Source organism: Arachis ipaensis, chromosome B04 (genome assembly GCF_000816755.2).
Source record: "Arachis ipaensis cultivar K30076 chromosome B04, Araip1.1, whole genome shotgun sequence".
In the NCBI taxonomy this organism is placed as follows: domain Eukaryota; kingdom Viridiplantae; phylum Streptophyta; class Magnoliopsida; order Fabales; family Fabaceae; genus Arachis; species Arachis ipaensis.
This window is the reverse complement of record NC_029788.2, coordinates 9898148-9914664: the sequence shown is the minus strand read 5'-3', so window position 1 is coordinate 9914664 and position 16517 is coordinate 9898148. Positions and strand designations below refer to the sequence as shown.

The window sequence follows — 16517 nt, the reverse complement described above, 5'->3', positions numbered from 1 at the left end:
ATAAAAAATTGCGGCCGACAAATACGACACTGTCTATTGAGCCGCTAGTTTTTAAATAATTGAAATAATAAAGCAAAATAAAATTAAATGTATAAAAAAGATAAAATAAAAAGACAATAGATAACAAAATATTAGTTCAATAAAGATGTGTCTACAACCATGGCTATTGAGATTTTCACCGTAAAACCACATTACAAAATTGTTACGAGGGTAACTTGAAATAGATAAATTGGGCTTGAATGAAAGGCCCTAACGTTAGAAGAGGGTGGTCTCTGACTTGCTCTATGTCTGGGAGCCGCCGTCCGAGTTGTATGTTTGAGGAATAGGGGGTGGTACCTGCAAAGATACTCCGATACCCAAGTCAGTAAGGGGTTAAGCAGGTTTAATGTATTGGAACTTATCTTTACCTGAGTGTGTCAGTGTATTTATAGGTGATGATCCAATAACCATCGTTGGAGTAGTTTCACTTCTGAAGGTGGATAACCGTCCCTTTATCTTAGGGTTGTTGAGATATCTCTTCTAGAAGTGGATGAGAGATTTTAGAGGGCAGTTACTTATTTGAATAAGTGTTATCTGCCAGCTTATGTCGAACCCGACCTCTTTGAGGAGGTCGGGTAAGCGGTAAAGGCCAACTTTTGGATTGGGCCTTTTTTGGCTTATTTGGGCCTGGACCATAGTATTAGGTCAGGGCATGAACAGTGCCCCTACTCGAGTCCGATCTCTTAGCTATGAGTTGGATTCGAGTATTAATTGAACTCGGGTCTATTCAAGTCGGAAAAACGATGAGATTTTAGTGTAAAACCAGCGTGATTTTGAATTTCTCAACTGTCGCGTCTAATCAAACGTCGCATCCATTCGGGTCTTGTATTTATATGTGGGGGAGCAGTTATATTGGTAACGACGTAGCATCGTTTTACTGTTTTGCCCCTAATACGTTATAAATACTTTTCCCTATCCTTTCTTTGTTTTCTTTCGTCTTGTCTTCGAAGTTACCTTTCCCATATCTGCATTTGCTTACTCTAAACTTTGGGTTTTTCGTTTGTTGGTGCTCCACCGCTTTCTTTCGCCATGACTGCTTCTCTTTGATTCTACAAAGAAGGTTGGTTCTTCTTTATCTTCCTTTGTCATTCATGCAATACTTTCTTTATTTCTGTTTGGTGTACTTGTGCGTATGAAGGAGTTTTATGCCTTTATCATTCCTTTATTTGTAGTGCGAAGCTTTAGAATTTTTGCATGTTTATTTTACAAAAATCGTTTCTTTTGCCGCTTAGTGATTGTTTTCCTTGTTTGCTTTGGAAGAAACTGTCTCATCTTTGGGGGCCCTGTTTTTTGATGATTTTCTTTTTCTTTGAAGGTTTTATTACTTTTATATACATTCCCTCATTGCTGAAAAAATATCTTCTCGTATTCATGAGACTCTCTTGAGATGGGTAGATGATTCCGTCCTTTTTGAAAAACCTCTAATGGACACTGTCTTCATAACCGAACTTTGTACCCATCATAGAATTTGTAGTCTTGAGGCTGATGAACCAAAATACGAACTAGTGGCCCCAGATCCTGACGATCGGGTTTGTTGTGGGAGGATCAATGACTCTGAGCCTCACTTTTTTTTTCATGTATGACTGCCTTTTTACCTGCTTGGAGGTTTCCTTTCCTTTTTCCGACTTTGAGATGGGAGTTTTATCTCATTGTCGAGTTGCCCCTTCCCAGCTTCATCCCAATTCTTGGGATTTTATGAGGATTTACTAACTTGTCAGCCAAGAGCTTGATTTTCTGATTTCTTTAGAAATCGTTTTCTATCTCTTCCACCTGACCAAGCCCTTTAGTGCTTCCAATAAACAGAACAAATAGCAGTGGGTGTCTTTTCGGGTTATTCAAGGTCAGAAAGTTTTTTCCATCTTTGATGAGTCCTTTCATGATTTCAAAAACTTTTTCTTTAAGGTCCAGGCTGTAGAGGGCCACCATCCTTTTTTCTTGAACGAGAACAACGAACCCCGATTTCCTCTATACTGGTTGGAGGCCTCCCCCGTTGATAAATATAGCCTATATGACTTGGATGAGGTAGAGGAGGCCATTGTTGGATATTTTCGAGAGGCCTGGGGGCAAGCTCCAAATCTGGATACTAAGAAATTCCTTCTTGGCCCTCCGAGTTTCGTCCAAACTGAGCTAGGTAGTTTTTGTTTCTTTGTGGCTGCTTTTTGATGAATTTCCGACTTGCTATGTGTTCTTTTTCGATTTGTGGTCTGATCAACTTTTATTTTTTTTTTTAGAAATGGTGAAAAGCGGGTCAAGTGCTGCTTACTAGAAGGTCCAAGAGGCGAAGAGGAAGATCTACGCTCGAGCTGATGCTACAAAAGTCGGAGCTTTTAATGCTTCTCCTCCTCCTCAGGATTTGGGGACCTCTTCTCTTGCGATCTTGGTAAACCCTATCCCTGCTTTTCCTCTTCCTCATCCTGCCCATGTCCCCCCAGTCTAGCTCTCTTCTGGGCCTGAAAAGAAGAAGCGCAAGAGCTCGGAAACCGTTTTGATGGTCCGAGGTTCGTTTAGAAGCACATCGTTTCTCACAGCAAAGTTGCTATGGATGATGCTTCCTTTTGAAATCATTTTCAGATTTTGGTTCAGGGGGGAGTTCATATTGCTGGGGTCTGTACTGCCTTTCTTGATATACTCGACAAAACTCCCTTGAGTTCTTTTCAAAAATCTATAGAGGACCTTCAGGAGAGGATTGTCCTATATCAGGAAGAAGAAGAGAGGCTGTAAGAGGAGAATACCTGGCTAAAGGATGAGCTCACTCAGCTTCAGGAGAGGGAGAAAAGTTGATGGCTCAATGTGCCTTGGTTGAGAGAATAAAGAGCAAGGCTCAGCAAAATTCTGTGAGGATTTTTTCTGAGAATATTGATTTGTAGAAGAAGCTGGAGTTGAATCGGGAGGCCTATTAGGATCTGGAGGATTCTATTGTTGAGAGCTTGGAGGAGGCGTTTAGGGTGTTCAAGGAACAAGTCGGAGTCATCGCTCCCAACTTGGACTTGTCACCCCTCCATCCCGACAAGGTGGTCGTTAATGGGGAGATTGTCTTTCCTCCTCGTTCTGTCAATGGTGGAGCAACAGGAAGGATTCCTGCCGAGCTATTCTTCTCATCCATCCGAAGCTCCAACCTCTGCCACCGAAAAGATCCCTCCGACCCCTCCGACTCCTACAGCAGACCCGAGTTCCACTCCTGTTGATGACTCCAATCCTCTTTTCCAGTGATCTAGCTATTAGGGCCCAGCTTGTGGGCCCTTTTTGAACAATTTATTTTTATATGTTGGTTTTATGTGGTGGTTTCTGACATTTGACCCTTAATAGGGTCATTAACAACAATTATTTGTTTTGCTGGTCATTTTTTTGGATAAGAGCCTTTTAACAAAATATTTTTATTATGTACGCTTGCTAGCGTTTTTTATTCTTTGAAAAAATTTTTGTTGAATGGTCTTTTAACTTTATAAGGTTTTTTGTGAAAAACCTTTGTTGTTTTGATCTTTCAAGTTTGCAAAGAAAGCTTTTCGTCATATGGACAGTTTTATCTAAGTTAGACAATTTCACTATCGTCCAAAACTTTTTCAAAAACTTTTTGCTGAGTAACTTTGAGAAAACCTTCGCCTCTATCCTTGAGGGATTTTCGTACCTCTTTCGTATTCCATTATTTCGACTTTACATATTCAATTTTGTTTATTGAATTGTTTTCATAACATAGGTTATTTTTGCGATGCACTTTTGTTTTTCTCGGGCTTTCCGACTTGTAAGTCGTTAGCGATATTATTCCCGAGTTATCATGATCGTCTTTTGTAACCTCTTTACATCGAATTGTACCTCGTCGTTTTATTTCGCCGACCACTCAGGTCGGTCAAGGGATTTTCACGCTTTTTCGAGCTTAAATCGGTGCGTTTCGTAGAATAATAATAATAATGGAATTATGAAGAGATTAAAATAAATGCTTGTCGATTGACAGAGATAACTTTTACAAAAGTTGTTTAAGCTACTAAGGGATTTAAAACTTTTAATCCTTAGTCCCCGCTTTGATGCCTCGTTAAAACCCCTTCAGGAAAACTCTTTTTGGGAAAAAACAATGAAGTTGGGAAAAAGAGTACATCAGGGAGCGGAGTTTGCTTCTAGCTATAATACCTCCTCATGTTGCAGGCATGCCACGACCTGGGGAGCTCAGTACCATTTAGGTCGGATACTTTGTAATAACCTTTTCCGAGTATTTCAATTATTTTATATGGCCCCTTCCAATTGGCAGCGAGCTTTCCTTCACCTGACTTGTTTACTCCAATGTTATTATGAATCAAAATCAAGTCGTCTGAGGCGAAGTTTCTACGAATGACTTTCTTGTTGTATCTACTCTGCACCCTTTGCTTGAGCGCTGCTTCCCTTATCTGGGCCTATTCTCGGACTTCAGGGAGTAGTTTGAGTTCTTCTTTATGTGGCTGAAGATTGCCGACCTCCTCATAGAACCTCACCCTTGGGCTTTGCTCGTTGACTTCAACTGGTATCATGGCTTCTATGACATAAGCAAGTCGGAAGGTTATTTCTCTAGTGGCAGACGGAGGTGTAGTCCGGTATGCCCATAACACTTAAGGGAGCTCCTCGGCCCAAGCCCCCTTTGCATCTTGAAGCCTTTTTTTTAGTCCGGCCAATATAATTTTATTAGCTGCTTTTGCTTGTCCATTTGCTTGTGGGTGCTCAACCAAGGTGAACTGATGTTTGATCTTCATACCGGCTACCAAGTTTCTGAATATAGAGTCGGTGAACTGGGTACCATTATCCGTGGTGATGGAATGGGGAATTCCATACCTGGTAATGATATTCTTATAGAGGAACTTCTGACTTCTCTGAGCTGTGGTGGTGGCTAAGGGTTCTGCTTCGATCCACGTCGTGAAATAGTCTACTCCCACTATGAGGTATTCTACTTGTCCAGGCGCTTGGGGAAAAGGTCCGAGTAGGTCCAATCCCCATTTTGCAAAAGGCCATGGAAAAGTTATGCTTATAAGTTCTTCGGGGGGAGCGACATGAAAGTTAGCATGCATTTGGCATGGCCGACATTTCTTCACGAAGTCGGTAGCATCCTTCTGCAAGGTCGGCCAGTAAAACCCAGCTCGGATAACTTTTTTGGCTAAAGACCTTGTTCCGAGATGATTTCTACAGATGCCATTGTGCACTTCTTCCAAAACTTCTGCCGTGTTTGAGGTCGGGACGCACTTCAGCAATGGTGTGGATATTCCTCTTCTATAGAGGATATTTTTCACCAAGGTGTAACTTTGTACATCCCTTCGGATTTTCTTGGCTTATTTTTCCTCCTTGGGTAGGATGTTGAATTTTATGTATTCGATTAATGGGGTCATCCACCCGAGGTCTAAGCTGGATACCTCTAGGACATCTTGTTTAGCCTCTGTCTTCGTGTCAGTGGCCTTTTGGACGATTTCCTGGATCAGACTTCTGTTATTTCCTCCCGGCTTGGTACTTGCTAACTTGGAGAGGGCGTCTGCTCTGTTGTTAAGTTCTCGAGTTATGTGCTTGACCTCGATCTCTGAGAATTGCCTAAGATACTCCAAAATTTTGTCTAAGTACTTTTTCATGTTTGGGTCTTTAGCCTGATACTCTCCGTTGATTTGAGAAGTCACCACTTGAGAGTTACTAAAGACCACTACTTTGGTTGCACTGACTTCTTCTACTAACTTCAATCCGGCAATCAAGGCTTCATATTCTGATTAGTTGTTGGAGGTCAGGAATTCAAATTTTAGGGAGACTTCTATTTGGGGCCCCTCTTGGTTGACCAGTATTATGTCTACACCACTTTCGACTTTATTGGAAGATCCGTCCACGTGACAACTCCCAAGTTGTAGAGCCCTCCTCTTGATCTCCCGCGTATTCTGCCATGAAGTTGGTCAGGCACTGGGCTTTAATAGCTGTCCGAGTTTCATACTTTAGGTCGAACTCGGATAGTTCTATAGCCCATTGAACCATTCTTCCCGCAATATCTATTTTTAGAAGAATTTGCTTCATGGGCTGGTTCGTTTCGAACTTTTAATGTATGAGCTTGAAAATAAGGCCATAGCCTTCAAGATGCCACTATTAAGGCATACGCAAACTCCTCGAGTTTTTGGTACCTTAACTCGGGGCCTTGCAGAACTTTACTGGTGAAGTATATAGGATGCTGCCCGACCTTATCCTCCCATACTAGTGCTGACGCCACAGCCTTTTCGGCTACAGACAAATACAGGATGAGTTCTTCCCCGATTTTAGGTCGATTTTGAACTCCTGGAAAGATTTTTCGTATTCGGGAGTCCATTCGAACTAGCATCCTTTTCTCAGTAGAGAAAAAAGTGGTAGGGATCTCAATGGTGATCCTGCTAAAAACCTGGAAAGAGTTGCAAGTCGGCCATTCAGTTGCTGAACTTCTCTTAAATAGGCCGGGCTCTTCATTTCTAGGACTGCTATACACTTATCGGGGTTAGCTTCGATCCCCTTCATATTAGCATAAATCCTAGAAACTTTCTAGTCTCCACTGTAAAGGTGCACTTTGCGGGATTCAGTCTCATCCCGTGCGCCCTTATAATGTTGAAGACTTGTGAGAGGTCGGTCAGGAGATTAGCCTCATCCTTGGTTTTTATTAACATGTTGTCCACATATACTTCCAACACCTTGTTCATCAACCTTTGGTATGTGGCTCCTGCATTTTTTAGCCTGAAGGGCATGACCACATAGTAGTAATTTGCTTTAGGAGTGATGAAAGATGTCTTCTCCTGATTCGGCCTGTACATCGGGATTTGATTATATCCCAAGTATGCATCTATGAATGACAAGTATTGATATCCCGAGCTGGAATCAACTAGGGCATCAATATTTGGAAGAGGATATGAGTCTTTTTGATACGCCTTATTCAAGTCGGTGTAGTCAACGCATATCCTCCACTTGCGCGTTCTGCTTCTTGACTAGTACCATGTTTGCCAGCCAGGCCGGATACTTGACTTCTCTGATAAAGCCGGCCTCTAGGAGGGCTCGTATTTGCTCTTCGACCACTTGAGCCCGTTCAGGATCGAGCTTCCGTCTTCTCTGTTGAACAGGTCGGGATCCTGGGTATGCCAACAACTTATGCGTCATGAGCTCGGGATCTATCCCGGGCATGTCGGAAGCTTTCCAAGCGAAGAGGTTAGAATTTTCTTGTAGGAGCCTTATCAGCTTCTGCTTCAAATCTCCTTTTAAATTGGCCCATATATTGGTAATTTTTCTGTCTTCTTGCCTGATCTGCACTTCTTCAGTCTTCCCTCCGGGTTGTGGTCACAATTCTTCTTTAACTCGGATACCTCCGAGCTCTATGGTATTCACCTCCTTGCCTTTACCCCTCAGGTTTAGGCTTTTGTTGTAACACTTTCTCGCTAACTTCTGATCTCCCCTAATGGTTGCAATTCCTCTGCTGTTGGGAATATTATGCAAAGATGAGGGTAGATACCACTGCTCCAAGCCAATTTAGGGCCGTTCTACCTATAAAGGCATTATAGGCCAAGCCCACATCAACGACAATGAAGTCGATGCTTAGAGTTTTGGATTTTATTCCCTTTCCAAAAGTTGTATGTAGGGATATAAATCCTTGTGGTTTTATTGGTGTGTTCCCCAGTCCGAAGAGGGTGTCAGGGTATGCCCTTAACTCCTTTTCGTCCAATCCCAACTTGTCAAACACTGGCTTGAACAGGATGTCTGCCGAGCTCCCCTGATCCACCAGTGTTCTGTGTAGATGAGCGTTGGCGAGAATCATGGTAATTACCACCAGATCGTCATGTCCAGGAACAATACCCTGCCCATCTTCTTTGGTGAAAGAGATGGTTGGGAGGTCGAGCAGCTCGCTCCCAACTTGGTAAACTTCCTTCAGATGTCTTTTACGAGATGATTTGGTGAGTCCTCCCCCAGCAAACCCTTCCGATATCATATGTATATGTCGTTCCGGGGTCCGTGGTGGCAGATCTCTCCGATCTTCCTCATCTCGTTTCCTTTTTCCATGATTGTCCGATCTTTCCATGAGATATCTATCAAGCTGACCTTCTTTGGCCAACTTTTCTGTTACATTTTTTAAGTCGTAACAATTATTGGTAGAGTGCCCATATAACTTGTGATATTCACAGTATTCACTACGACTTCCCCCTTTCTTGTTCTTGATGCATCGAGGGGGAGGTAGCTTTTCAGTGTGATAAATTTCTCTGTAAATGTCAACTAGGAAAACTCGTAGGGAAGTATGAGAATGATATCTTGTGGGCCTTTCAGACCCGACTTCTTCTTTCTTCTTGGGCTCCCTCTCCTTCTCCCTTGACGAGTGAGGGTGCCCGAGTCGCCAGCCTGGTTCCCGTAATATGGCATTCTCCTCCATGTTGATGTACTTTTCAACTCTTTCTTGTACATTGCTTAAAGAAGTCGGATGTCTTTTCGAGATGGACTGAGAGAAGGGTCCTTCTCGGAGTCTATTTACTAGGCCCATGATCACTGCTTCCGTAGGCAAATCTTGAATTTCCAAGCATGCTTTGTTGAACCTCTCCATGTAGTCTCTCAGGGGTTCTCCGACCTCCTATTTTACTCTCAGCAGACTAGGCGCGTGTTTGACTTTGTCCTTCTAGATTGAAAACCGCATAAGGAACTTACGCGAGAGGTCGTCGAAGCTGGTGACCAACCTGGGTAGGAGGCTATCGAACCACTTCATCGCCGCCTTTATCAAAGTCGTTGGAAAGACTTTGCAATGGGTAGCATCAGAGGCGTCGGCTAGATACATCCAATTTTTGAAATTGCTGAGGTGGTGTTTTGGGTCGGGGGTCCCGTCGTACAGATCCATGTTAGGGCTTTTGAAGTTTCTTGAAACTTTTGCCCTCGTGATATCTTCATTGAACGGATCTTCTCCCCCAAACGTGGTGTCTTCTTGGTTAACGCGAGAACTCCTATCTCGGAGGTTGGATTCTAGTCTTAAGAGCTTTTCTTCAAGCTATTTTTGTCGCTCAACCTCTCTTCTTAGGTTTCTCTCCACTTCTCGCTATCATTCCAGCTCTTGTTCCAGCTGTTCTAGCCATCCTTGGTGGCCATGTAGCAGCCCATGAGATCGGCAGCGTGAGGTTGTCCCTCATTCTCTGGCTCGTGCACCTCAGAAGAGATTCTTCTTGAATCTTGAATGCCTGAGAGACCTTCTCTGTGATGTTTGTCCGCTCCTTGCGGAGATATTATTGCTCTGTCATTGTTGACTGCATCTTGATGCTCTTGCTCAGATTCTGATGCAGTATGTCCATCCTCGTTCTGGTCATCCGCCATTATGAGTTGATCCCCCAGGTCCCCGACAACGACGCTAATGTTACGAGGGTAACCTAAACTAGATGGACTGGGCTTGAATGAAAGGCCCTAACGTTAGAAGATGGTGGTCTCCGACTTGCTCTATGTTTGGGAGCCGTCGTCCGAGTTGTATATTTGAGGAATGGGGGTGGTACCTGCAAAGACACTCCGATGCCCAAGTCAGCAAGGGGTTAAGCAGGTTTAATATATTAGAACTTAGCTTTACTTGAGTGTGTCAGTGTATTTATAGGTGATGATCTAATAACCACCGTTGGAGTAGTTCCACTTCTGAATGTGGATAATCGTCCCTTTATCTTAAGGTTGTTGAGATATCTCTTTTAGAAGTGGATGAAAGATTTTTAAGGGGCAGTTACTTATTTGAATAAGTGTTATCTGCCAGTTTATGTCGAACCCGACCTCTTTGAAGAGGTCGGGTAAGCGGTAAGGGCTAACCTTTGGGTTTGGCCTTTTTTGACTTACTTGGACCTGGACCATAGTATTGAGGCACGCAATGAACAAAAATATTATTATCTTAAACCATGTCAAATTAAGTAAGGACTAAGATAACTAAAAGATCTAAAATTCTTAGATGTTATTCTTATGTCAAGCCCTTTTAGTAATGGATAACGACATAAAAATACAATAATTTTATATATAAGATACACATGCAAAAGTTTGAGAAATAATAAATTAAACAAATATTTAATTTTAATAGTGGTTGATGGTAATGTCAAAGATAATTATGGATTGATTTTTTTTTATTTTTTGTTGTTTAGTTTTTTATATTTGGTATGTTGTTGCTCCACTTTATTGTGTTAAACTCTTTTACTTAAAAAATAAATAAATAAACACTCACTACTAGAAAACTAGTTATTACATACGGATATTTTCGACGAATTTTATCCCACGAAAATACAGACGGAATTTTAGAGGGATTTTTTGTCGAAAAACAAAAAGAAATAATTAACATAAATTACAGACGAAAAATAGAATCCGTCGATAATTCTGTCGGTAAAATTAATTTTTTTTGTAAAAAATAGTTACAAACGAAAAATCTGTCTATAATTAAATAGACAGAACGTTGCATTTTATTAAATTATTACAGACAAAAAATTCGTCTGTAATTTAAATTTTTCATCGAAAATATTAAAGTAACCCTAATTTTATCACCACCCAATCGAGCTCCTTTTACACACAAAATATCAGAGATCAGAGTTGTTCCTCTCTCCTTCTAGGAACTTCTCCGTCGCACGCATGAGCTTCTTCTTCTCCTTTCCTCACTCAGAGCGCCACCGCCGCCACCCTAACCACCGCATCTACCTTCTCCTTCTTCTCCTCTCTTTTAAACACTAAACCAGTAGAACACAGCCCCTGTCTCTCTCATTCTTTCTCGTTCACAGAACAAATCAAGCTCAAGCTCCTATTCTCTTCATCTCAGGTGAGCTCAAGCACGCCGGCGCCACCTGCAGCAGCGTCTATCCCCACCACCGCCGTGCCTCTCTCTCTCTTTCCTTTTATCCCCACTCAGTTCTGGCTCGCATATCTTCTCAGCGCCGCAACCATCATCTCCTCCAGTCAATGCTTCCAGGTTTTGGTTTCAAAATTCTTTTAATTTCTGTTAAGTTCAATTAATTTTGTTTAATTAGTTTGATTTTAGTAATTAGTTTAGTTAGATTTGTTTTCTGATTAGTGGATTTTTAGGTTTTGATTAGATTAGGTTTAGTTAGATTTGTTTTTTTCTGATTTTAATAATTAGTTTGATTTAAAATTTGTTGTTGAAACTTTTTTCCTCATGATTTTTCAATTTTTGGTGTTTCCTTTCACTGCACTATCTTTTTTCTTTTGCTGCTGCTTCTTGCTGCAGTGTGATAGTGATCCTTCTAAGAGGTTCATCGTGTTTTCCAGATGAGGTTCTTGAGCGTGTTGTTGGGATGCTGAAATCAAGAAAGGACAGAAGCTCTATGTCACTGGTTTGCAAGGAGTGGTACAACGCTGAGAGATGGTCAAGGAGGAACGTGTTCATAGGTAACTGCTACTCTGTGTCCCCTGAGATCTTAACCTGAAGGTTCCCAAACATAAGAAGTGTTACACTAAAAGGGAAGCCACGTTTCTCTGATTTCAACTTGGTTCCTGCAAATTAGGGTGCTGATATTCACTTTTGGTTTGTGGTGTTTACTGAAAAGTACCCTTTTCTTGAAGAGCTTAGGCTTAAGAGGATGACTGTTACTGATGAGAGTTTGAAGTTCTTGGTGCGCTCTTTTCCAAACTTCAAAGCTATTTCCCTTCAAAATTGTGATGGTTTCAGCACTGATGGTTTGGTTGCAATTGCTGCTGATTGCAAGTAAGAACCTAGTACATAAACTTACTTTGCTTTCTTCTTTTCAGTTTTTGTTTTTTTCAGGCTTTTTAATTTCTTAAATTTTCATTTCTAACGTATAAAGTTTAATTTTCCTCAGAGGTAAAAGGATTATTGATCTTCTTAGTATGTTCTCTGCTGATGGAGTTTTCTTCATGTTCTTCTTTGCATGAATTTCAGTTTTTAATAATCCGATGATGTTTGCTGTTTTGATGTGAAATCTTTTGCCCTTTTTCTGCTCTGAATGATGTAATCAGGTTAATTGATGTGTTTAAGAACCATCATTGCCATGTTACAGAGGAGAATAATCTAAATGAGATATGTTTCAAGCATTAGGCAATAAATTAAGTACAAACTCATGACAAATTGCAAGTTTACATTTAGAGAAAGTTTTAGGAAAATTGAACTTATAATAAAAATATTGAATGTAAGCAAGTTCAATTGGAATAATTTTTAAAACTTGGCACTTGTTAGTTCAATGTGAGTAGGATGCAGCAGAGAGCTTCAAAATTCAATATTATTATTATTATATGCTAAGCTAGCTTGCTGTGAGGTTTTTTCCAATTTTCATACAGTATGGATAACATTGTAGTAAAGAGTACTACTACTTTGGGTTTTATTTATATATAATAATGTTTTTCCTGTCATTGAAACATGAAATAGTAGCAGCAGGAGATAACAATTACAATGATCCATACTTTTGTTTGAATTTTGAAGAAATTTGATGGTGCATGCAGTAGCTGGGATTGATAAACCCTAGGATTGTGATTTAATTGGAGGTCAGTTTTTTCTTCTTCAAGCTCTTAATGATTTACAATCATAGTTATTATTTGTTTATTTATTTATTGTTTGATTATTTCTGGATTTTTTTTAGAATTTTAAGATTTATTAATTAATTCTTTTACTTCTTGTTCATTGTGGGTATGGGTGCAGTGGAGACGAGATGTTGCTTTTGTGGGCTATGAGGTCGCAATACAAATGGATGTTTCTGCTGAAAATATGATATTTGGTGTGGCTGGGATTGATCCTGAAAGAAGAGCAGAGCTAATCAAGGTTGGATGAATCTTTTTTATGTCACTTAAGCCTAACCTAACACTTTCACATGCTCTTAATTTATATCTGAACATGCTTTTCATGAATATTTTTGTTGATGGTAGATGAGTTTATTGATAATAAGGTACTTGTGTCTTTAACATATAGAATGAGTTATTTTTCTATGAAGACTATAGATCAATTTGATGCATTGAGTTAAGATTTTTTATGTCCACCTTGGTGTTAAGGACATTTTCTTTTCTGGCATGCTAGTTATAAACTTATAATTAATAATAAATAAAATATTCCTTGAATGCTTTTCTGTTTTAAATAGCTTTTTTCTTGCAGATGCGAGTTTTTAATCAAGACTTAGGTGATCATCTACTCTTTGAGATATGAGTATATGACATTACCCGTTTCCATTTCTTGATTTGTATCAATGCGCAGAGAGCACTGATATTTTGGACACTGACCTGTTGCTTCTTTGCTCTTAGGTACTTGGTGTAGAGAGAACAGCATCACAACAGGAAATAAAGAAGGCTTATTACAAGTTAGCATTGAGGCTGCATCCTGACAAGAACCCTGGTGATGAGGTATTTATCTAATGTTTTCTGTTTTACAGTAAGCAGGGTGGAGCCACGTTGATATCCAAAGATTCCATTGTACCCTTTAATATTCTGAAAATTTTTGAAATATCCATGAAAATTTAGTATCTTCTCAGCAAAATACTATTGAAGCTCTTTGAACACTCCATTTAACAATAGCATCAAACATGTTTTTGTCTAATTAGGCCTCTGACCATCTATTAAATTTGATGTTTATGGTTCAATTAATCATTTACAGGAGGCTAAAGCAAAATTTCAGCAACTACGAAATGTTATCACGATTCTTGGGGATGAAGAAAAGCGAGCCATTTATGATCAGATTGGTTGTGTTGATGATGCTGTGAGTGTTCTTGGTTTCTCGTATCTGTAGATGCATTTACAACATTGAAGCCACAAGATAACATATCTGTAATTTGCATTTTTCTAGATTCATTCAAATTAAACTTTTATGGTCTGTCAACTGTTGGTGGAGGAATCTGCTCTTGTTATGATGATTTTATGTACAGCAGAATGCAATATAAGCATTTCAGCATTTTTTTTCCGTGTCATGTACATCATTATTCATTTATATTTGTTTCTGAAAATCAGGACCTTGCCGGGGATGTTGTCAAGAATCTTCACAACTACTTTAGAACAATGTACAAGAAGGTTGTTTGCATTGATCCTGATTTTGTTCTGATTTCTTGTCGCACAGTTCTTATTTGCATTTACAAGGTTTTATGATACTTGCTAACAGGTCACTGAAGCTGATATTGAGGAGTTTGAAGCAAACTATAGGGGATCTGACTCAGAGAAAAATGATTTGATTGATTTGTACAAGAAGTGCAGAAGTGTTTGTTTGGATTGGCCAGTCTGTGGACCCAAAAGAAAAACAAAATGCTTTTGAAATTGGCCAGGTAAACATGCTCAACAGATTCGAGCATTTATTTCTCATATTGTCCTTTACTTGATTTCTTCTGAAAAATTTTCTCAGAGCTATATAGATAAGGCTGTATCACTGGAGGGACTATCTCCTCGGGTACCGCTATATAAAGTAACAGAAGGGAATGAACCATGCTTTTCACAACATACTTTCCATGGGACAATGCTAAAGCTTCGGTATGTGCTACAACATAACAGAATTCTAATTTTTTATTTGTCTTATTTTCTTAGAAATGACTTTGTTCTGGCAATTATTATCATCTGCAGTTGTTGATTACAGTTTTCTGCATGTAAAAGTTACTATTATATTTATTATAGTGCTACATAATGCTATCAATACATATACTTAGCCAAAGTATATCAGATATATGTGTGATTTATGAAATTGATTAGGTAATCCATGTGCATGTCCATGTTTCAAAATGAGCCACTTTATGGATTATTTCCTGATGCAATGCAGGTTCAGGGAAACTCTTTCCAGAAAAAGGTGACATTACTCTTCGGGATTCGCCATGCTGTAGAGGTATAGACCTGAGTTATTAATTCTGATGACAAAAGTTTTGCTGTTTTTCTTACTCTAATGCTGTACAGTAAATATGTTGTGCAATGAATATCTGTTTAACTATGCTTGCTGAATATGTTGACAGGAAAAGTCTAATGGGCCAAGTCAAGGGGGACCAAGACAAAGAGCTGAAGCTTTCTTTGCCTTGTCTAATGCCTTTAATTCATCTTCTGATATGACATCCAGTATGGTATGGCAACATGTTTAAGATTGTATAAACTATGTTTTTCTTTGTTGTTTTATAGTCAATGAAATTCAACCAAAAGTAGGTTCTCCTAACAAGAGGGTGTAGGATAATGATGAAGCATTTAAGAATATTGTATATGATATCTTTTCTTTTGTTATTAGTGGTAAGTTTAATAATTATATTTAGGTAGGTACAGGTTCAGGTTTTTCCATCTTTGCCAAAAAGAAAATTGAAGGAAAGAATATCATAGTATTTAAATTAAATTTGCCAAAAAGAAAAATGAAGGAAAGATATCATAGTTTTTAAATTAAATTGAATATCTCCAAATCAAGTCACAAATCATGATGATTTCATACTCCGTTGGAACTTGCCTTTCTTTCTAATACTTTCTACTCTCACAGTCACAGAATAGATTGAATGGGCTGAATCAAGGAGGACCAAGACAAAGAGCAGAAACTTTGGCTGCTTTAAACTCTGCATTTAAATCATCATCCGGAACCAAAAGTTCTAGCCCTAAGACAACTGGAAGAAGTCAAGGATCACAAAGAGCAGCAGTAGTAGCTGCTCTCTCTCAAGTTCTTACTACTGAGAAGAAGAAACAATCACCTGATTCTTCTCCTGTGGCAACCAGAAGTCCTGTTGTGGAAACTAGCACTTCCAGTGAGAAATATAGCTCTTATTGTCTAAGTTAAATGTGTCACAAAAGAAAGATTAGCTATTATGAGAAGGTTAGAGCGTCAAGTAGTTCTAGTGCAGTTCCACTACCATCGCCGCCACCCTTAATGTCTTCGGATGAGGACTATGATGATGATGAGGATGAAGATGACAATGAAGACTATAGCTGATAGTTTTAGTATAGTTGAACAATATACTAGAAATTATAGTTGATGATCAATACATTTTGTTTATGTTTTGAATTATATTGACTTGCTTGTTTATAGTACTTCATAATACGATGAATTTGTTTATTTTTTGAAATATTATAAATATTCGAATACAAATTAGATAAAAATTTGTATTAAATTTATATTTATTTTATATGAAAACAAGTTTATTTTACAATTAGAAAAATAAAAAAAATTCTATTTTACCTTACTAACGGATTTACAGACGGATTTTCTGTCTGTAATCAGAACGTGGGATGATTTTTCAAAGTTCAAATTACAGACGAAAAATCTGTCGAAAAATCTGCCTGTAATTACAGACGGAAAATCCGTCAAAAAATTTGCCTGTAATTACAGACGGAAAATCCGTCTGTAATTACAGACGAAAAATTTGTCTGAAAATCCGTCTGTAATTACAGACAGAAAATTCGTCGAAAAGTTCGTCGCCTTTGGGAAATGGATAGAAAATTTACAAAGGGAAAATCTGTCGGTAACTGGTAAAAATTCGTCTGTAATTTTCCGACAAAAAAAAATCCGTTGGTAAATAATTTCTGACGGGGCTTTTACAGAAGGACAAAATCCGTCGGTAACCAAAAATCCGTCTGTAATAAAGACTAAATCTGTCTGTATT

General features: G+C 39.1%; 2 protein-coding genes across 2 annotated transcripts; one reads left to right on the top strand and one right to left on the bottom strand.

The window, feature by feature from the left end:
• Positions 7466 to 8566, bottom strand: LOC107636005. Its single transcript, XM_016339546.1, has one exon. The coding sequence runs from the start codon at positions 8564 to 8566 to the stop codon at positions 7466 to 7468; it is 1101 nt and encodes a 366-aa protein (XP_016195032.1).
• On the top strand, positions 10789 to 15084 carry LOC107636004 (transport inhibitor response 1-like protein Os11g0515500). The gene is made up of 10 exons (XM_021120708.1): positions 10789 to 10927; positions 11204 to 11364; positions 11539 to 11680; positions 13306 to 13320; positions 13571 to 13672; positions 13921 to 13980; positions 14069 to 14228; positions 14306 to 14430; positions 14714 to 14776; positions 14901 to 15084. The coding sequence occupies exons 2-7, from the start codon at positions 11271 to 11273 to the stop codon at positions 14136 to 14138; spliced, it is 483 nt and encodes a 160-aa protein (XP_020976367.1). The 5' UTR covers positions 10789 to 10927; positions 11204 to 11270; the 3' UTR covers positions 14139 to 14228; positions 14306 to 14430; positions 14714 to 14776; positions 14901 to 15084.